This window comes from Leptosomus discolor, chromosome 21 (assembly GCF_034619465.1).
Source record: "Leptosomus discolor isolate bLepDis1 chromosome 21, bLepDis1.hap2, whole genome shotgun sequence".
NCBI lineage: Eukaryota > Metazoa > Chordata > Aves > Leptosomiformes > Leptosomidae > Leptosomus > Leptosomus discolor.
In genome coordinates, this window is record NC_141411.1 from 2010899 (window position 1) to 2031978 (window position 21080).

The 21080-nt window shown below is 52.2% G+C and overlaps 1 protein-coding gene across 1 annotated transcript in view; it reads left to right on the forward strand.

Annotated features, from left to right (window-relative positions):
• The window catches only part of PLXNA2 (plexin A2), a 149672-nt gene extending 130103 nt beyond the window's left edge, over positions 1-19569 (forward strand). Inside the window, exons 21-31 of the mRNA XM_086476606.1 lie at positions 1330-1598; positions 6037-6103; positions 6749-6895; positions 7342-7501; positions 7866-7969; positions 12721-12820; positions 15030-15220; positions 15849-16018; positions 17886-18098; positions 18400-18550; positions 19474-19569. Coding sequence (XP_086332732.1) covers positions 1330-1598; positions 6037-6103; positions 6749-6895; positions 7342-7501; positions 7866-7969; positions 12721-12820; positions 15030-15220; positions 15849-16018; positions 17886-18098; positions 18400-18550; positions 19474-19569 — 1668 coding nt within the window. The remainder of the gene's footprint in view (positions 1-1329; positions 1599-6036; positions 6104-6748; positions 6896-7341; positions 7502-7865; positions 7970-12720; positions 12821-15029; positions 15221-15848; positions 16019-17885; positions 18099-18399; positions 18551-19473) is intronic.
• The last annotated feature ends 1511 nt before the right edge of the window (positions 19570-21080 follow it).

Genomic DNA, 21080 nt, shown 5'->3' on the forward strand with positions numbered 1-21080 from the left:
GGGGAGGCTGTGCGCCTGGGGCATCCTGCCTGGAGCATCCAGCTGCTGCTGCTGCTGTTCCCTGGCGTGTCCACAGGAGGGCAAGTGCCGAGGCATGGCCGGCCTCCCGCTTGGCCGCGAGCACCTGCTTTTGTCTCCCTCGTTTTTCCACCAGCGTTTGGAAAAACGCGTATAAGATTTTCACTGAGGACTTAGGAAAATTGGTAACATGAAAGGGTCCATCAGGTTGCCTTGCAGATAGGTCCTCCTCACCCATGAGCGTGCCAAAAAAAATGATGGTGCTTCAAGAAACATTCTGTGCCACCGAGCGTGGGGCTGCCGTCCTCCATCCAGGGTGCCCCAAGGTACTGGGCTCAGTGCTTCCTCTCTGAGACTGGCACTGCTCCAGTGAATCCTGAAGGTTCTGTCACCTTCGCAGAGACCAGAGGGTGGCCCAGATCTTCAGCGAGGGATGTCAGAGGAAGAAGTCTCGGTTGCTTGTGCTCCATACGGCTGCGTTGCTTTTCCAGGCAAGCACTACGTAGCGTTAATGCATCAAATTAGATCCCTTTCCAGTGGGCCACCAACGCTGAGCGGTTGCCGTGGTGTTGGTAAAACTCACACAGTCTTTGAACCCAACTCTCCCAGCCCGTTGCCATGCCCTGAGTTTTCCAGTCCTACGCATTATATTCGCTGTTTGAATTGCCAAATAAGCTGATGCTCTAGCAAACAAATACGAATGCTTTTTATTTGTTTTGCTCATGAAAAACAGAATTGCAGAAGTGATAAATGTGTTGCCAATTACACAGTTGCTTAATTATGTAACGTTAGTAAAACCAATACATAAGTCTCCAAGATGTTTGGTGAAGAGTTGCTTAATGTAGTTCATCATTTTCACTTGTAATGAATTACTTGAATCTGCAACTGGCTGTAAGCCTCAATTAATTTTTTACGCTTGTCCCATAATAAAGCAATAGTCTAAATTAGTATTTAATTTACTTACAAGAGTGTCACTTTTTGTGCAGAACAAGCAAAATTGTATGTCATTTATAGGGCCGTTAGCCTCCAAGCAGCAGCTTTATGGCGTGCAGAGAGTGCAGCTTGGAGCAGTGATTAAGGCGAGCCGCGCTGAAGTGCTGGGGGAGGACAGAAAGGGTGATGCTTGTTCAGGACGGGCCAGAGACCATGTTCAGGGATGCTGAGACCCTGAGAGGCGGGGTGCTGCCTTGTGCCCCCAGGGTTAAACCATTCACCCCACCCTTAGTGATGGCAGAGTGGGGATGCAGGGCTGCCCTCCGGTCCCTTGTCCTCCCATGCCTTGCCTGACGGGCCTGCTCTCTTCCACTGCAGGTCCAAGGGAACGGGCAGCAGAGCGTGGAGAAGGCCTTGAAGCTCTTTGCTCAGCTGATAAACAACAAAGTCTTCCTGCTGACCTTCATCCGAACGCTGGAGCTGCAGCGCAGCTTCTCCATGCGCGATCGCGGCAACGTGGCCTCGCTCATCATGACGGGTCTGCAAGGCAAGCTGGAGTACGCCACCGACGTGCTGAAGCAGCTGCTCTCCGACCTCATTGAGAAGAACCTGGAAAACAAGAACCACCCCAAACTGCTCCTGCGCAGGTAACACGGGGGGGTCAGGGAGGGGACGGGGCTGCGGGCAGGTCAGCGTGGTCCCACGGGCTGGCGTGGCCATGCTCCTCGTGGCATCCAGGGGCTCTGCAGGACCAGGGTGCTGGGGTTGGAAGGAAAATACTGATCTCCATGGGCGACTTTGGATGACCCATCCATTTCCTCGCCTGTCTCCGGGACACGGCGTTATCTCTACTCTGTGATTTTATAGACGGCTGAACGGGGTCTTAAAGTGGATCCCAGAGAGCTGTTACCTCTGCCGTGCGTCTCACTCATAAGGTCTTGCCTTGCCTCAGCAGCTCCCCCCTCCCATGGCTCGGCTGAGAGCAGGGGATGATGCCAGCACTGTCACCTCTGCCCTCCAGCCGCCTCCTCCCTGCCCTGCCCTGCCCTGCCCGCACCCGCCTGACCGAGCTCCTGCTTCTCTCGCCCGCGTGTGCGGAGATGCCCGAGCGGTTCGGCAAAGGGCTTTAGCCCCCGCTGCCGGTCCTGTGCGAGGCGGCCTCGGGGCAGCATCGTGGTGAGGAGGTGAATGGCACAAAAGGTGGAGCTCTCCGTCACCTGCACGTTGCTGGTACCGAGCAGTGCCCCGTGCATCCAGGCAGGGAAAAGGAAGCACCAGCTCAGGCACAGCAGGGTCGGGAGGAGCAGAGATGCAGCTTTTTCAGTCATCTCGCTGCTCTTTAGGCCCTTAAGGGCAGGAGCCTGTTGCTTACGTGGCTGTACAGTACTTAGGGTCCTTGTCTCCCATGAGCTGTGGTATTATCGTGATGAGTAGAGCATTAAAGACCTAGTGGAGAAAAGTACCTCTCGGATGGGCAGTGCCATGAATTGCCCCTGGAGCCATCGGAGAAAGGCAGGCTGCCCAGCAAGGCTTGGTCCCCCTCCCGCTGGCAGCCCGGCCTCTGCAGCCAGGGTGCTTCTGTGACCTTCACCCTCTCTGCTCTGAGCTACCTTGTAGGTATTTAGGGCTCTATCCTCACAGCACCTACGTCTGCCGGGGTGAGAGCAGCGTTTGTGTTTCACAGCGGGGAGAAGGAGCTCAAGAATGGATTAAGCGACTCACCCAAGATCGTGTTGGGAAACAGCGGGAAGAAAAAGGGGGGAAAGGGTGTATTAATGTAGGCTGGATCGGCAGCCACAAGCAAAAGGCTACCCCGGTTCTCCGTGCTGTGAGCCGCCTGTGTCCCCTGTCCCTTCGGGTCCTGGCTGCGCTGCAAAACGGGGCCTCGGCCAGCGGCAGGAACGTGGCTGCCCCATCGGCTGTGCCCGCAGCTCTGCTGGCGTCTCGCTGGAGCGGGCGGATGAAGGCGAGAGGAGGATTTCACAGCTCTAGGAAAAATTCGGGGGTTCCTCCAGCCATAATGAATATATTTGACAGGAAATTGCTTTAAATCTGGCTGTGTTTGCGGAGGCAATAACTCATCTCTGAAAAGGAAGCCGTCTTAATTTCCCCCGTGGTTTGACGAGTCGCTGGGAAGGCATCTTCTGCCTCAGCCATCAATAATGACTTTTCATGGTGCTCCAAAAACAATACGTGGCTGGTGAGCAGAGCTGTGCCCTCTCCCCCCTGCAGCACCCAGCAAAGAGACAGGGCCGTGGGCAGTGCCAGCAGCGCGGGGGCTGGCTGTCCTGCGCCAGGATTTGGCCATTTCACAAGAAACCTGACCTTGAATGTTTCCAGGGATGGGGCATCTATCACCTCTGGGCGACCTGGTCCAGTGTTTCCCCACCTTCGTCGTAAAAAATTTCTTCCTTATATCTAGTCTGAATCTTCCCTCTTTTAGTTTAAAAGCCTCACCCGCTGTCCTATCACTACAGGCCCCATTAAACCTACGGCTGGAGCCCTGTGCCCGCCCTGTGCCCCACGGCTCCCGGCCGGTGTTGGTGCGCAGAACAGCCCAGGCTGCAACATCTTGCTCTGACTTAATAAGGAGTGATCAGCCACAAAATGAGATACTTTTTTATTTTTTTGAGCTCTCTGGTGGCAGCAGTTGATAATTGGCACTCAGTTCTTTCTCTCTTTCTTCCTTGTTTCCCCCTCTCTCCTTCTTCCATGACTGCCCCTCACGGGAGACAGCAAGAAAGTTGACATTAAATCAAATAGCTGCTCTGGTTCCTGGCACAGAGCGCAGCACACAGCAGTTCAGAGACCTAGACAGAGCAGGGAAAATTAATAAAATACATATTTATTTTTTGGGTTCTCTCAGCTCTTTTTTGTTTAGTTTTGTTTTATTCCCGGTGCCTCAGAAAGCTGGAGGAGCAGCCAAGGCGCTGGTTGCTGGCGTCGGACTCCTTTGGAAAGTCATCTCTGGATTGTGCTTTGCCCTTGTTATGTGGTCAATATGAGAAGGGTTTTCTCCAAGTCTAGGGATTCTCCCCTGCCACGTTAATCTTCAGGAGCTTATCTTTCGTTTTCAGAAGCAGATCTCCAACAGCGTCCCCGATCCCGGCCCAGCGGCGGTGTGAGCGCGGTGCCTGCCGAGGGGCAGCGCCAAGCCCCGCCGCAGCGGTGGCTGTGGCTCGGCAGAGCCCTCCCCGCTCAGCAGAGAGAGAGAGAGGCCAGGCCCCGCGGTGGCAAGCGGAGTTTACGGGATGGCTTACCCAGCCGTCCGGCACCGGTCCGATTTCAAAGGCGGCCAGGGAGGGAGGTACAGCAGGCTTGTTTGCAAGGAGCCTGCAGTGCTCCTGCTGCACCCAGCAGCCGTGGCGGTTGTAAGCAGCCCCGTTCCTCAGCCGGTGTGGGGCCGCGATGATGAACTCTGTTGTTGGCCGTCCCCGGGACCGGTGCACTGCAAGTACCTCACAGCATCGGTCTGTGTTGAGATGAGAGTGAGATTCGGTGCTTGAAGGTAAGGAGAAATGGGATTTGACAGAGGTGCCCCGAGGTGCTTCTTTTTGCCCTTCCATTCAGCTGATCTTGTATTTCTGATAAGGAAAGGAAAGGGAACAGCCAGGCATGGGAGTATCCGATGCCATTCTTCCCTGCAATATGCCCCAACTTCTCTGCCCCTCTGTATTTCAGGTCATTTTATGGTGTCGGTGTCAGGCCACGAGCAGCCAACGGGGACAGGGCACAGCATTGCTTCACTGGTAGGGCTAATTGGGAGGCTTGCCAATTCTTAATTTAATATTCTATTAACAAAGTAGTTTATTAAATTAATATTCACCCTGAAGTCCTGAATGTATCATTTTCTGAGTTTTTCACCTATCTTTTAGTTTGTGTCACTGACTCTCCGTTTCCTGTGGCTCGCTGGCGCAGCAGTGTGCTAGTGCTTCTCCTCTTTAATTGGGTGACTGAAATATTTTAAGCAGGAAAACAATGTGTGCATCAACTCGTAGGGTGAATTTTTAGGCAGTTAATCAATTCAGGCTTAAATTCTTTGGGGATCTGCAGACATTTTCACAAATTCCTGGCAGATGTTGCGATCCGAAGAGATGATGGATAATGTGACCCCAGGTCCACTTGCTGACTGGCATCAGGTTTTGTTTGCTGAAATCTGTGGCTCCCGTTTATACATGATCTGCTTGACTTTGGGACCAAACCCTGTTGCTTCTGTAGTGTGTGTTTGTCATTGAATGCCAGAGTTTTCAAACATGTGGGATGCTGCATAAATACACACCAAGAGACAGTCCCCAGTTCAAGGCAGCAGAGCAGATGGGGGAGAAGAGGGAAAATGGGTCTGGAGCAGGATGGTGACTTGCTCCAGCTCAGGGTACGGGTGGAGGCAGAGGCTCGGCGCATGGCTGTGCCTGCTGGGCATCTCCTGAGCAGGCTGGTGGCACGGTGGCCGAAAAAGCAAGGTGGCAGGAATGGCACCGGGAGCAGAGCTGCCAGCCCAGGGGACGAGGACGCAGAGAGGTGCCCAGCCGCGGTGTGTTGCTGGGGCTCAGATGTGGACTGTGAGACACTCTGCCACCAGCACAGCCATCCTGTCCCTGTCCCAGGAAAAAGGATTGTGGTGCTTTAAGGAAGGACTCCCGGTCCTGCAGAGCCAGCATTAAAAACTATCATTAGGAGCCATTGTATTTAAATTAGAGATAATCTCGAGCACAATGTGGGGAGAGGACACTGGGTGGGACTGGGGAGAAAGCTGCAATTTCCCTGCCATTGTCACTCTGCTGTCCCTGATTGCCAGGAACTGCTGCAAATCCCAGTGATTTACTGAGCCAGGCTGTAATTTGCACCACGTGCAAGGAGCCGAGTGTCACCAGGCTCCCTGTCACCAGCCCCATCAGGGCTGTGACAGGCTGTCAGCTGCGGGGGGGACACGGTGCTGGCCGCATCCTGCTGCCTGCCTGCTCCAGGGCTGCAGCCCCGGTTCGGAGCACCACGGGAGCTGTGCCAGGGTGCAGCCGGGGAGATTTGGGGCCTCTGATGTGTGATTTGGTTTTGTGTGCAACGTGCCTGTTCTTCTGACTTCCCTAGGACTGAGTCGGTGGCTGAGAAGATGCTGACTAACTGGTTTGCCTTCCTCCTCCACAAGTTCCTCAAGGTAAGGAGGGATGGAGCTGAGACCCCGCTGCTGCTTTGCTGTCTCGCCCCCCAGCCATCCCTGGGGTGGATCTGGGCTTGAAACACTTCAGTCAGCCACCAAGTCAAAAGATGTAGTGGCGAGGCGGGGGAGGTGGAGATTTGCTCTGAAGTGCCTGCACCATGGGCTGAGTCAAGCTGTCTCAGCCTCTGTGCTCAGCCTTCTTCAACGCTCAGGTCACCTGGAGTAACTCTGGTGTAATGGAGCTTCTGTTGCACCTCTTTAGTACCTAGGAGAAGTTCTCCCTTACATCTCCGTACCTGGGCTTCCGTATTATTTAGCTTTATTTGTGGTTTTGGAAGCCCCACAGAATTTGCTTCATGGGAGTGAACAAGGAGATCAAGATCTCAAATTCCTCTTTTTTACAGCCATGTGGATTCAGTAGAGATTTACCAAGCCAAAGACACCATACTCATCGAGCTCATGGTTTTGGCTGTCCTCTCCAGGAGCTGCTGGGGGCTGAGCCTGGATTGCACATGGATTGAGTCAATGAGACTGTGCCTCTGCTGGAATGAATCCTGTGCAAAACCTGTGTGCAGGCCAGTGGCCCTGGAGGAGATACACCTTCACCTCCGTGTTAGTTCTGCTGTCTGTCTTCTTGTGTAGGAGTGTGCTGGAGAGCCGCTCTTCATGCTCTACTGTGCCATCAAGCAACAGATGGAGAAAGGTCCAATTGATGCCATCACAGGAGAAGCCCGTTACTCCCTCAGTGAGGACAAGTTGATCCGGCAGCAAATTGAGTACAAGACTCTGGTGAGTGGTGGCTGTGGAAGCTGCTATTGAGCCGCTTCTGTCCTCCCTGCTTGGACATGAGCCGTTCTGACCTTTAGGCCAGTGATGAGGACACTCCTGTGAACCATAAGTGTTGCCAGTGCAATAAAGCCTCATGCTGCTAGACCAGTGCCTAAGTCAGGTGTGTCCCTAACTTGCTAGAGCTAAGGCTTTGAAAGGCAGGGTTTGAGGGGACCCTTTTGTCTCCCTGTGCGTCGAGCATTGCCCTCCCTCTAGCAAATGAAAATGGACATCCAGGACTCCCGTCTGAGTAATCGTTATAAAGATACACTAGATGCAACAGCAGTGATGCAATTAGGGATGCAGTGGGGTTTTTTATGAGTTTTTATGTAACTGTGTGGTTACAGTTCTCCTGGCTACTTGCCTGGAGCCCTTTAGAGCATGGTTTGGTTCTCTTTCCCTTCCAGATCCTAAACTGCGTGAACCCAGATAATGAGAACAGTCCAGAGATCCCTGTGAAAGTGCTGAACTGTGATACCATCACTCAAGTCAAAGAGAAGATCCTCGATGCGGTGTACAAAAACGTCCCATATTCTCAAAGACCAAGAGCTGTTGACATGGACTTGGGTAGGAGCTTCTCTGCTTCGTAGGAGGGGGAAGTTCAGAGAGGTTGGTCAGGGATTCTTGGTGGGGTTTGCAGAGCTTGAAAACTAGAGCTCAGGCTGCACAACACCATATGTGTTTCTGCCCCTAGAAAGCACGGGCACTGCTCCTGCTGGGTAGGTTTTGAGCTCCGTGTGGGTTTTTGTGGTCCACTGACCACAGAGCAACTGATTCCTGAAGCCTCCTTCACTCTGCTGGGAATTTAGCTTTCTCTGGGTGCCTCTTCTGGGAGATGGGCTTTTCTGCAGGCTCCAGTAGTGGGTAGAGCCTGTCGGTGCCTTTTCCCTCTCTGACCATCGTGTCTGCCTGGTTTTTGCCTCTCCTGCAGAGTGGCGCCAGGGCCGGATAGCTCGTGTGGTCCTGCAGGATGAAGACATCACCACCAAGATTGAAGGAGACTGGAAGCGCTTGAACACCCTGATGCATTATCAGGTAAGAAAGCAGCCCCAGCAGACAGCTCCCAGGAGGCTGCCGGGAGGGAAGAAAAGAAAAGCAGAAATTTAATTCCCAGGTATCTCGTGTACCAAGACAGACAGGGAGGTCGCATTTGTATGATAAACCAGAAGGGTTCAATGTGCTCACGCATTAGATGGGAAAGCAACCTTGACGTGTATCTTAAAGAAACTAGCAGAGTTGAAAATTGGCTAAATTAAAACCACCAGCCGTGCTAGTGAGATAGAAGGAGCAGTGGCGAGGGCTGAGCTGCTGCTGCTGGCGGTGCAGGGCCAGGGGAGGGATGGTGCAGGGAGCTCGGGTCTTCGCGTGGGGGTCTGACCCGACCAGGAGGGCAGCAGGGAAGGAAGAGGAGTCTCTGCCTTCCTTCAAAGCTTTGGAAACGCCATGTGATCTCATGATCTGATTTGAAGCACAGGCTGCAGTGGCAGCTCGTCTCTCATACTTGTGATCTTCCTGCGTGTTGACTCTTGAGCGAGGAGTAAAGAAGGGCAACAGAGCAAATACTTCACATACTGTCACATGGGAGGGCCGAGGGAGTGCTGCGGGGAGATACGGGAGGAGGCCACGTCAAGAAGAGGTGAATATCAAGAGCTGCTTCTTGACAGAGTGAAATCAAACCTCCTAAGGCCCAGACCTAGCCTTCCAAGCCGAGTAACAGGAGTTTTGCTACTGAAGTCGTATAGAGCACAGCTAGACAGTGAAGCTGCTCGATTGTGCATCGGCCAGGGTGGGTGGGTGACCTAAGAAAACGTTGCCATCTTCAGCTTTTGCGGCTTACGTGCCCCAGCCCAGGCGGCCCTGGATAGGTGTGTATGTGCTGGAAAGGGCTTTTTACGGCGTGTGAAAGATGGAAGGAGAGGTGAAGATGGAGCCAAGGAAGGTTTGGTTAAACAGAGAATCAAAGGCTTTTACTCAAAGCCTGTCTTCAGCAGAGGATAACTGCATTAATTGGGACCTGCAACCTACTACTGTCCATCACTACCCACACAGAAGTGTTTAGTATTTAATCTGGCATCTTTCCCTGTTTATACACCATCTCAAGTCCATCAGCGTGACTCATGCTGTGTAAGTTGAATGTGAGCCAGTATTGACAGGAGCCATATAATCAAGGAGCGAGGCAGAGAGAATGGCATAAATATGCAGAGTGCATGTAAAAAAGCACCTCGAGGGTCAGCTTTTCCAAGCAGCCCGAAGGATTTAAACACAGATTACCGTAAAATGTCATAGGAGTTGTGCAGATGTATTCCATTCTTTCTAAAATCTGTTTTACCTGACAGTTGCAAGGGATTAACCACCATGCAGGGAAGCAGCGAGACTTTATTATGCCTTGATCTTTAAAAGTAATCTTAAGGAATTCACAAGTGAAAGCTGTATTTGTGTGTTGGGTGCGAGGGGAGGGAGTACTTTGATTTTAGTGCCTGTGGGAAAAATCTGAGCCACAAGTTTACCCTTAAAGTAAATAAAATCCTTGCAGCACTCAAGATGCTGCAGCTATTCCTGCCGTTTGAATGTCAGTTTTGCTCTGGAACAAAGTAGAAGTTTGCTGCCAACCGCCTAAACAGGTAGCAATTGCACATGCCTCTCCCCACTCTGGCCCGAGCTCTGGGCAGCCTAACAGAGCTGTTTCAGCCATAAAAAGAAGCCAAGTTCCCTGCACTGCAACAGAAATCTCGTCAAGGCAGGGCTTTTGCCAAAAACAAGCAGCATTTTCTTTTATTTTTTTTTTATTCCTACCAGGTTTTTTTCTGTTTCGGTAATAAATGTTTGTATTAGGTATCAAAAATACAGATGCTCCAGGACTAGACGGTAAAACAAATATGTGGGCAAAGGCACAGCGTAGAAGAGGTTATAAAATTATTTGAGTTTCAAGCTCTGCTGTCTCACCATTTTAACAGGAGTGTTACATATAAACCAGGTGTCGTTCAAGCCGTAAAAATGAAATCTAGTTTCTGCGGCTTCTGGAGGACTAGTGAAGAAGATTTCTAGAAGAAATAAAAGCTAGCTCTGTGAAGCTCTCTCCGTCTTTTGTTCGGAGCTGTCTTGCCTTTATTCTTGGTCAGATACCGTCTGCTTTAATGTGCTGAGCCGGAGGCAAAGCGATCTCTGGGTTCGCACCCAGTACTTGCAGACGCACGGCCCGTGTTCCCACCCGTAACCCCCTCTTGGAGGGGTGCGGTCGCCTGGCAGTAAGCGCTGAAGCACGGACCAGACCCTGCCCCGTCCTCCCAGCCCTGTCCCTCCTCCTGGGTTCTGGGGTCCCTTTGCTCCGCAGCCCCGATCCCTGCAGCTCCTGGGCTCCAGCTCCGGCGGGGACCAAACCAGCCTCCTCCTGCTCACCGAGCGGCGGGGCTGGGTGGGGAGGCTCTGCAGGGGGCAGTTACTTAATTCCAAGAGTTTCTCAGCTCCACACTTGGCTGCTGAATTTTGACACCATTACATTTGTTTTCTGCATGTTTAGGATGATAAAAATACAATATGTAACTGCATCAACCGATAAAATGTATTTTTCATGGGAAGCCTGCACATGCAAAAGCCAGATTGGATTTTAAAAGAAATATTCATCTTTCTGTGATATTTTTGAACCACTCTATAGAGTTATATAGAGAACTGTATGCCTGCTGCTTATTTCTTCATTTATAAAAACAGATGTATAGGTTAAATAGGCATAATTCTTTGTTAAATTCTCTGGAGCTTTTAAACTATATTGTAAGGAATTGTGTTACATTTGTGTAGTATCCTTTTGGTTTCGTGCCTATTAAACTCCATGGGAGAGTCTCACCCCGCGTGGCTTTACTCAAGAAAAATGAAACACTGAATTTAATATCAAATGATTTACAGTGGCTCATGCAGGGTTAACTCCAAGGCAGCAGAGCATGAATACCTGTCAGCCAGTGTGAGTCTGGAAAGGCTGAGAGACTAGAAAACTATTTTAGATGAAAAATTAGAAGCAGAGAGGGAAGATTTGTGTGGAAAATGAGACTCCGGAGCCGAGGGTGGCGTGGATGTGGAGCTGGCATCTTCCCTGCATCCTCGCCACCCCACGCAAATGCAGTATTATTGTCTGGGCTTCTGCACGGCTGCTCTCCCCGCTCCGGGTTTTATTTTTCTTTTCTTTAAGGTGTTTTGTGCAGCACATTTCCAGCTCATAGAAGAATCGGAATATTTATAAAGTTGTAAAACAGCCAGCCAGCTTCGCAGGCGTCTCTGGGGTTTTGTGGGAGTGTGGCAACAGCAGAGCGAGATGGGAAACGAATGTGTGTTACATCTGATGCTAATTTGCACGCTGGTATTTTTGAGCTGACAAGAGCCATTCGACCCAAAATTTAGAGAGTGAGAGTGCTCTGTGTGTGTGTGTGTATGGAATTTTTAATGCCTCTCTCCCAGTTAACCACAGCCCTGGTGGAAGCGGATCCCGGCACGGCGGCCGGGGAGCTGCTGCCTCCGTGGGCGCACCCTGGGCTGCCCGCGCGCTCAGGTTTCTCCCTAGTGAAATTGAACTGAAGTGGCAGCTAATAACAGCCTAAGAAAATAATATCACCACTGATCGTGTCTCCCATTGACTTAATAAATTGGGTGAAGTGAGGCAGGAGCAGAAGAGGAAATAACAGAGGTGTTTGAAGTGTTTTGCTTAGAAATATCTCACTTTTGTACTGTGAAACATAAGTGACTATTACTTCCACTGTCACTAGCAATAATAATAACTCACATTTACATGAAACCTTTCATCCGAATGGAACCCGAAGCCTTGAAAGCAGCGGAGATCGCGGTGTGCGGGTCACCTCGCGGCAGCAGACGCGGAACACACATCCCTGATAGTGCAGGGAGGTGCTGGGGGAGCAAAGTCCAGCTGCTGCCCTGGAGCTTCCCCGTGTGTAGGGAGGGTGCTGAGACTCTTGCAGGACAAATAGTGGAGGGCTTAGCCCCGAAAGCAATTTCTCCAGCATGAAGAGGCGTTTCTTTTTGCAGCTCCTCTAAAACAACGTGTAGACTGGGCCCCGGCGGGTCCGTCGGCTGGCGAGATGCGGTGACGCTGCTCTCTGCTCCCTTGCCGTGCTGCACCCTGGCCCGTGAGTTCAAAGTAAAAAGGCAGTCAGGCCCATTCCCTGGAAACCTGAAGATTCTTAATTAAGGGAAATAAGTTAAAAAACTTCCAGTGACTACTGGATTTATAGGGAGGATAAAATTAAACATGGCTACTAAAATCTGCTATAACAGAATCTTGTTAGCACTAATGTTCATTTATAGTTCAACTTCCCAGCATTTAATTCCTTCTCTGGTGCGGTAGAGGGACTGACAATTTAATACCCTGAAAGATGGCTTTATGACTTGCTTAGCTGTAAATCAAACTTTTAAAGTTCATAAAAATTGCTAAAATAAAAAATGGTTTAATAGGAATGTTTTATGGTCCATAACGTTATTATAGCCATTTTATTCCCTCTGCATTGTTACTTTAATTGGATCACAACAGTTCTTGAGATTCTCATTTTTATTGGATAAAACGTAATCTTAAATCAGAACGACCAAAAACATCTTCTGTGCATCTTTTGATTTATCACTCCTTTCCTTCAGTCCCTTGCTGCGGAGCTGCTGCCCACCCAGCGCAGAGCTCGGCCGGCCCAGGAGCGCGGCCCTGCCGGGTTACCTGCGCTCGCTGGGGGAGCAGCTGGTGCTGGCAGGGCGGACGGTGGATCTCACTGATCTTTTCTTCTCTTCCTTTGCCTCCCCAGGTGTCAGACCGCTCGGTTGTGGCTCTCGTTCCCAAACAAACCTCCTCCTACAATATTCCCGCCTCTGCCAGTATATCCCGGACGTCTATTAGTAGATACGGTAAGAAGCAAAGTGCTGGGGCGCGATGGCTCACAGGCAGCGACGGGGCATTGCTCCTGCTGCCCTGCCCGTTGTAGCCAGCCTGGAGCCGGGCACGACACCAGCCTGTCATGAAATGAGAATTCTCTGATGGAGCTGGTAGAGGAGCTGCCCTTGTTGCGGGAAGGGCCACACCTTAAGGGAATTAGGTGGGGGAAAAGCAGCAGCTTGTCCCAAAGAACCACCCCATGGTCAGCCAAAATGAAAGCGCGTTCACGTGCCGAACAGAAAAATGCCCTTGGCTGCTGTTTTTTTTTTTTTGCAAAGGCTTTTCCATCTATGAGCAGAACAGCAAAGAGACCAGAGCAGCTGAGAGGAGGGGAAAGGAAATGCCAAGGCCCTGAGCAGCCTTTGGAAATGTGGGTCTTGGAAGAGCCCAGGGAAAGGCTTAAGGCTTTAGGCTCAGAGGGGACGGGTGCTGCAGGAAAGCAGCTTTGTAAGCAGGGAGAGAGAAAAGCCCAATTCCTTCATCTATTTCTTCTCTAAGTGGAGGATCCTGAATTCTTAGCTAATGGGTCAAAAGTGGGTAACAGCAATCTTAACTCGACGTGCTGGGGTGTGCACGCCTGGGAATTCATTATTTGCATAATAGCAGGGCTCAGCACTTTACAGAGGGTCCCTGAAGACGCTGCAGCCTGGGTAAATGAGCCTGCAAGGTGCCAGGTGTGCGTTTACAGCACTAAATCCACAATAATGGTAATAATACACTTCCATAAAAGGCAGCAGTGGCGGAATCTCTAGTGCGCTGATCTTTCATTATCTTCCATTTTACAGAGTGTTTTACAAACGAGAGGTCTCCTGACAAACCCATCTCCTTCTCTTGTTCATAGCTCCCAAAGGATTTTGCCCAAGCAAGGGTTCTGAGGAGCCATCCACAGGAGAGTCTTTAAGCAAAAGCCAGGAGAAAAGGCATTTCTCCTTGCGAGGTGTAGTCCACCCGAGTGCCCAGTGCTTCCCGCACTTCGAGTGATGGAGAAACTGAGACTGGGTCACACAACCTGAGTCCTCAGTGCTCGTTGATCTGTGTCAGATGGAGAAGCTTTTGCAAACCACTGATATGAACTATCATTGCTCATGTTAAGATTAATACTTCTAATTGTGCAGACAGAATTTAAATGAGATACTTATTTACTCCCCCCATTATATATCAGTACAGAGCTATTTTTAAAAATAGAATTACTAGATGCTTCCCTAGCTGTCCCACTGTCTGTCTCCTTAATTATATCAGTTGGAGTACTCATTTATCTAAGCCTTAATCAGGGATGAAGATCTAGCTAGTTTGGTAATGACTTGCGTATTTCCCTCGGCTGATTTATGATTGATCCCCTTAATCTCGATGAGGAGGGTGAGCTGCGAACTGGAGGCTAAACTTGGGAAAATGCACGAGGTTCCCAGAGAACAAAGAAATTCAGCGAGAGGAAGACAAACCCAACCACGCACCGTTGTGCTATTCAGCCCCGTATCTCGGCTTGGAGACGCTGTGGATGGGATCCAGGGAGGGACGTTCTTTGGGAAGTTAAATGTATTCACATCCCTCTGTGGTTTCCGAACAATTAATGAGAAACCTTTGATCCCCTTTGAGCTCCCCGTTTGCTGCTGGGGAGGAGGGCAAGGGCAGGGACAGCAGGAGCCCCGCGGGTGGCACGGCCGGGTGCAGGGCTGGCCTCGGGCTCTGCGGTCGGTGCTCAGCTTGAGCCCTTGTTGCTCTAATGAAAGCCTCGAGAACAAGAGCAGCAGTTTCTTCTGCCCTTTGTGCTGGTTGTGCTGGGCAGCTTGTTATTCTGTAGAAAATACTGATGTCAGGACTCTGGTGCTGCAGGAGTTGGTGCCCGGGGTTAATGTGCGTGAGCTCATGGAGGAATCTTGTACAGACCTGTGTTACTGAGTTCACGTAGGTAAAGGCTGTGAATGGAGCAGAAAAGTCCCGTGTCTGAGTGTGAAAGCAGAAAAGCTCGAGTCTGAGGGACTCTGTGCAGTGAAGACCAGCACGTGTCTTTGGCAAACGCCAGATTTTCTTTGGTGCCTGAGTGGTATGACATTTTGTTACCCCGTAAAAAAGCCAATGCAGATGATTTTGGCATTAGCGAGCACGGTGGCATGACTGAGAAGAGACAGGGAAATGAAGAAGGGGTTTCTTTGAGCGTGACCGGCTTCTTTCCCCATCGTTCAGACTCCACCTTCCGCTACACCGGCAGCCCCGACAGCCTGCGCTCCCGGGCCCCCATGATCACCCCCGACCTGGAGAGCGGGGTCAAGGTCTGGCACTTGGTCAAAAACCACGACCACGGAGACCAGAAGGAAGGAGACCGGGGCAGTAAGATGGTGTCCGAGATCTACCTGACCAGGCTGTTAGCTACAAAGGTAACTACCAGGTGCTAAACTCGCTCGGGAATGCATGGAGAGGTCTCTCTAGACACACTTGCTGAGGCTCCTGCGCAGTCCCTGATGATGCTCAGCTCCCCGAGGGGACTGTCCCTGTCGGGCTTTCCTGGGCCTGAGGGGTTGGGTGGCTTCTGGAGCAGCAGCCACAGAAACACAGCCGAGGTTCCCTCACCCTGCAGAGTGATTGCTGCAATACTTCGTGCTTCTGCACAATATTAAAACACAAAGAGCTGGAGAGGTGCAGCAGCTCCTGTAAACTTTTAACCAGTTTTCTTGGCCAGAGAGAGTTTTCCTGCCTTTGACCGTGTGTTCATCACTGTAGGTAATGCAGATTTGCTTTTGAAAGCAAAAGAAATTGTTTCAGGTTAGAAACAAAGAGTAAGTGCAGCCGTGAGCAACTGCAGGCTGGAGCATTCCCCTGGGGTCCTCCAGCAGCACAATCCGCCCTCATAAGACCCCCACCTTACTTATTCCTGTGAGGTCCGTGGCGGCACTTTGCGGGGCTGTGCAGAGCTGGCAACACCATCTGGCATCCCCTCCTGCCACCGCTGCTTAGCCAAGCATGCACCGTCCCTCCCTTCACCTTCTCGGTTGCTGCTCCCATCAGGGCACGCTGCAGAAATTTGTGGACGACTTGTTTGAGACGCTGTTCAGCACCGTGCACCGCGGCAGCGCGCTCCCGCTGGCCATCAAGTATATGTTCGATTTCTTGGATGAGCAGGCAGATAAGCACGGCATCCATGACACAGATGTGAGGCACACGTGGAAGAGCAATTGGTAAGAACGGAGGAGGAGGGTGGAAGGGGAGGGGGGGGGGCAGACCTGTGTGTGGAGCGATTTTCTGTGTCCTGGGGAAAAACAGAGATGGGGAAGAGCTTTGGGAAGGCTGGGAACAGCCAAGTCCCGTAGCTCCAAAGCGTGAGATGCGCCACGAAATGCTTTTCAACGAGCACCGCTGCTGCCCCAGCGCCCCGTGCAGATGTGGCAGTGGGCTTTGATCCTCACGCAGACACGAGCTGACACCCCGGTGCAGTGTTAACCCACGCGCCTGGCTGTCGCCGAGTCCTCCACGCGGGCGGGAGCTGGGCACTGGCCTCGGGCCGTAGATCCACGCACTTGGGCTTTGGCAAGGGCTGGGTCTGCAGAGCCGGTGCTGGCGGGAAGCAGGGCTCCATCCCCGCACCACCCTGCCTGCGGGACCGTGCTGCGGCACGAATGCCGGCACAGGCTGGGAGGGGAGAGCTCGGCGAGCGGCTGAGCCTTCCCCACCGCTTCGGGCGGCAGCTGGAGCAGCTGGGCAGTGGGAAGAGGTGGCAAGGGGGGAAGGAGCCAGCCCCACATGCGGCCGACGTGGACTGCAGCCTTCTCTGAACAGTGGGAGCTCTCACGTCTCTGCCTCTGCTGTTATTTTAGGATTAAAAGCTCCGTGGGTTAGAAATTTACCTCTGCGAGGAATTAAAAAAAAGCCCAACAAATGGTGCTCCCTGAAGACTTTGTATTTTCCCCCCGAGTCCCTCGTGGTTTAAAAGGCCTCTAATCATCACGGCTGCAAAAGCTGGGTTCCCCGCTAAGGCTGTAGGAAGCTAAAAACAATTTATTGAAAGCCTTAGAAGAAGGCGTTATTAGGATAAAAACTCTAGAATCACAAAAAATAAAAGAGATGAGACTTCTTAAAGCAATAAAGAAAAAAGCACCAACTGGCAGAGTTTGCTCGGTGAGAGCCATCAAACCACATGAGCCCTGGTCCTTCCTTCTGCCCAGGGGCTCAGGAAAAGGGCAAAAATTTGGGTCTCTGAACTCACAGCTCTGCTGGGCACTTTGGTCGGCTGCAGCATTCCCAGGAAGGGAATTTTGCCCGGGAGCTGGGGGAAGGCTTATGCCACTGGAGCAGATTGGGGCAAACGGGGGCTTGGAAGCGAGAGCTGGGGCGGTGGGGGCCGGGGGAGCTGGCGCTGCTGGGGCTGCGGCTGAGCCGCTCGCCCGCAGTGCAGCAAGAGTTAAGGCTGGAGCCTTCGGTGCAGCTAGCTGGGTAGATAGAGAGAGCTGAGACTTGAAAGGTAATAGAAAGCAGCAGCTGGTTTTTTGATCCTGCTATACAGCCGGAGAAAAAAGGAATAATAATTCCCCTTTGATTGCAAAGGCCTCGGGATCTGGGGACAAAGCCTCTGATGCCTGCTGCACCGCGCGCAGGCGACGGGCTGCGGAGTGGCCGGGACGCGGCTGATGAGCGTGGGGGCAGCAGCACCGTGCCCCGGGCTCAGCCCCGCGCCGCCGTCTCCCACTCTTAACGAACTGGGTTTAACGGCTCCTCGCGGAGCTGCTCACCCGGTCCTGCCGACGGCGCCCAGCTCTGCCCCAGCCCAGGCTGCCCTCTCGCCTCCTCCACCTTTCTGTGCAACATCGGACCCCAGAGCGGCTCCCGGGGCGCGCAGGGCAGCGGAGTCCAGCCCGGGCATAGTGGCACCCATCACAAGCAATCCGGGCAGGACTGGGCTAACTGGTGTTTGATGGGCCTGGCCCAGCTCCTGTTCAGATTATTGCTGCTTCCCACCGTTTGCATTCTGCCTGGGATCGCAAATGACAGCGAGTGCCCTTTCGTGGCCTTTGCCTTAGCATTTGGTTCTGTCTCTGGATTTCCCCACAGCCTCCCTCTCCGATTCTGGGTGAACGTAATCAAAAACCCCCAGTTCGTGTTTGATATCCACAAAGGCAGCATCACGGACGCCTGCCTCTCTGTTGTGGCTCAGACCTTCATGGACTCCTGCTCCACCTCGGAGCACCGCCTGGGCAAGGATTCCCCCTCCAACAAGCTGCTGTACGCCAAGGACATCCCCAGCTACAAGAGCTGGGTGGAGAGGTGAGCAGCGGCTTGTGGGCGGCAGCAGCCTGGGGACAGGGCTGGCCTGGGCAGCTTTGCTCCCAGGGGCTGGTGGTGCAGCAGGGCGGCTCTTGCAGCGAGCTGGTGGCACAGCTCAGCCCTGCCGAGCATCGCTGCTCTTGTTTTTAGCTTGTTGCAGACCAAGATCCTGTTTTGCTCAGTGTAAGCATAACGCAAAATGACGTCCTTTTCCCTGCAGAGCTTGGTTTAAACCCCAAGGAAAAGAGGGGCATTTTGAGCCGCTTTTCTCACGGCCTCCCTCGGCCTTTCCTTCCCGCAGGTATTACGCAGACATTGCCAAGCTCCCCGCCATCAGCGACCAGGACATGAACGCCTACCTCGCCGAACAGTCGCGCCTGCACTCCGTCGAGTTCAACATGCTGAGCGCCCTCAACGAGATCTACTCCTACGTCAGCAAGTACAGCGAAGAGGTGGGTGTCCCCCGGGGTGGGCGCAGGGGCAAGGGCACCCTGTGGCACGGGTGGCGTGGGAGGGGAGCCGTGCTCCGGTGGGGTAGTGGATCGTGCAGCAACCCCCTTGCTGCCACCCAGAGCTCCTTCCTCCTCCCTCGTCCTTACGCAGCATGGCTGTAGCCTGCACCGCTGCTGTCCCGCTCTGTCCTGGTCGTGCACAAAGAGGTTCGGGTCCTGGCCGTGCCCGTGGTGTACTTCCCAGGAGGACTGAGAGCTTTAAAATCTGGTGGGAGCAACTGGATTCCTCAGCCTTGGCCTACGCCCAGTGCAGCTCACTCCTAAATGCGGTGGAAAATCATCGTGACCCAGTGAAGCTCCCCAGAAACATCCCTGTCTTTTGGGAACAGTGTGGTACAAATCCCATGTTGCAGTGACGCAGGCTCCTGTTTGCAAAGCATCCCTGGCAGCGTGAGCTCCTTTAATGAATGCATCACTTGAAACCAAGTTCTCGCCATCTGTTCCGCCCCTTCATTTCAGTGTAAGAAGAACCTATTTTGCAATTATGTCCGTTAAAAGGAAGGGTTTTGTCGTTTAATTGCATGTATGCATTTGTGATACAATGCCGCAGCTATTTTCCGATTAGGGCTTAAAAATCTCATAACTTTCATGCTAAATGAGACAAGAAATGTGGAGTCCAAGGTACAAGAGTGGGAACGCTCGTGCTGTGTGGGTAGCGCGCGCGCCGAGCGGTCCAACAAACCAGCGAGCCCGGCTGCGGCGTGGCGAAGCGCTCGTCGCGTTGCTTTGCCATTTGTTGTTTCAGTTTCGCACATCCACATTTCAAGTTGCTCACATCTCGCTGCCCACCCACCTCTACCACCCCCTCTCGCACACTGACTTTTTTTCTCTGTTTCTCTCCCTTTTTATTTTTTCCGTACCAGCTCATTGGGGCTTTGGAGCAGGATGAACAGGCACGTAGGCAGCGTCTGGCATACAAAGTAGAGCAACTTATCGGTGCCATGTCCATTGAGAGCTGAAGAAAGGTTGCGGTGCTCACGGACGGCAAAGGGCAGACGATTGCACGGACTCTTGGGAATTAAGAGGGAGAACAAGCAGGAAAGGCGCTGGACACGTACAAATACCAAGGCTCTTCTGGAGGGAGCAGAGACTGGCCCAAGGACTGGCTGTGTTCAAAATCACGTAGGATCCAGTTGGAAAAGGCAGGAAGAGAAAAAGACCAAGCATCTCAATCGAAGTCAAATGAAGATGGATCATTTTTTCAAGTATACATGGAAAGAAGGAACCTGGGAAGTCTGGATGTCTCCTTGACTGCTGCTTTGCATGAAAATTGTTCGATGTATATTAGAAAATAAAACTTTATTTAAAGTTTTTTTAAAAAAAAAAAAAAAAAAAAGAAAGGAAAAAAAAAAAAGAAATAGAGCAAAAACCACAGAAGCCACAGAGGTAATCCTGGCAACAAGGTCCAGCTCTGAATCCTCAAGAGGCTCCCGAGGACGCGGCTCAGGCGTTCTGCGAACGGACTCTTACGCCAATTGGAAAGTCTGGAAAACCGAAATTGTCTTCTTTTTGGGATCTTACAAAAAATATGAGCACAAGTTTGCACCACACCTTTTTACACAAGTAAAATAGCAGTTTAGCCAGAAAATAGTTCAGTGGCTGAGTAACTTATAGGCACTAGAAGGAACTTTACCTGAATTGCAAAACCATCAGATCATCCAACCTGTCTTGAAATCCAGCTTTATCTATGTATTTATATAGTGTCAATATATATATATTTTTTTTAAATCCCATTTACTGTTGAACGAGGAAAGATCTGGTTTTAAACGGTTTCCCCTTTTCCACCCCCACTCGCCTCGCTGCACGCCGGCGCCGCCGCGGTGATCCGGCAGCCCCCGAGCGCGGCGTGGCTGCGGCCGTGCCCGGGTCGGCGCGTGGCTCGTCTCTTCGGGTACAGTTGGAGCAGAAGTGCCGGCTGCCCCCTCCCTCCCTCCCTCCCTCCCTCCCTCCCTCCCCGTTGGGCAGAGCTGGGCTGAAGCCCCCTTGGGTGCGTTTCGGTGGTGGTTTCTGGCAGCCGCCTCCGATTCCTTGCGGTAAAACCCAGCCCCCCCCCCCATGTTTACAGTGAGCGATACTTGAACAGACTCGCCGCAGCGAGAGGCGATATTTACTGCTTTTCTGTTCGACTGGCAGGGTCGAGCAGCGCAGGCTCCCTTCGAGCTTCCCTGCCAGCCTTGGCGGTGTCGCCGGGGGTCGGGCGCAGGACTTGTGTTTCCACTGGGGAGGGGAAAGAAATCTCTGCTCTAGGCGAGGGAAGACCCTAACCAGCCCTCCACGGGCCAGCCAGCGTTGCCGTCTTGTCTCCGTCTCGGCGTCTCGTTGTGAAATTCAGTTCCTTGCTGGCCCCGACGGCACGTGTTCTTGTGGCCAGTGGCAGGCAAATGTTTGTGAGTGTTATTTCTTTCAAAGACACCAAAGCTTATGTGTGTCCCTTTGTAGAGTGCCAGGAGGGGAAGGAACGCTGTAAATA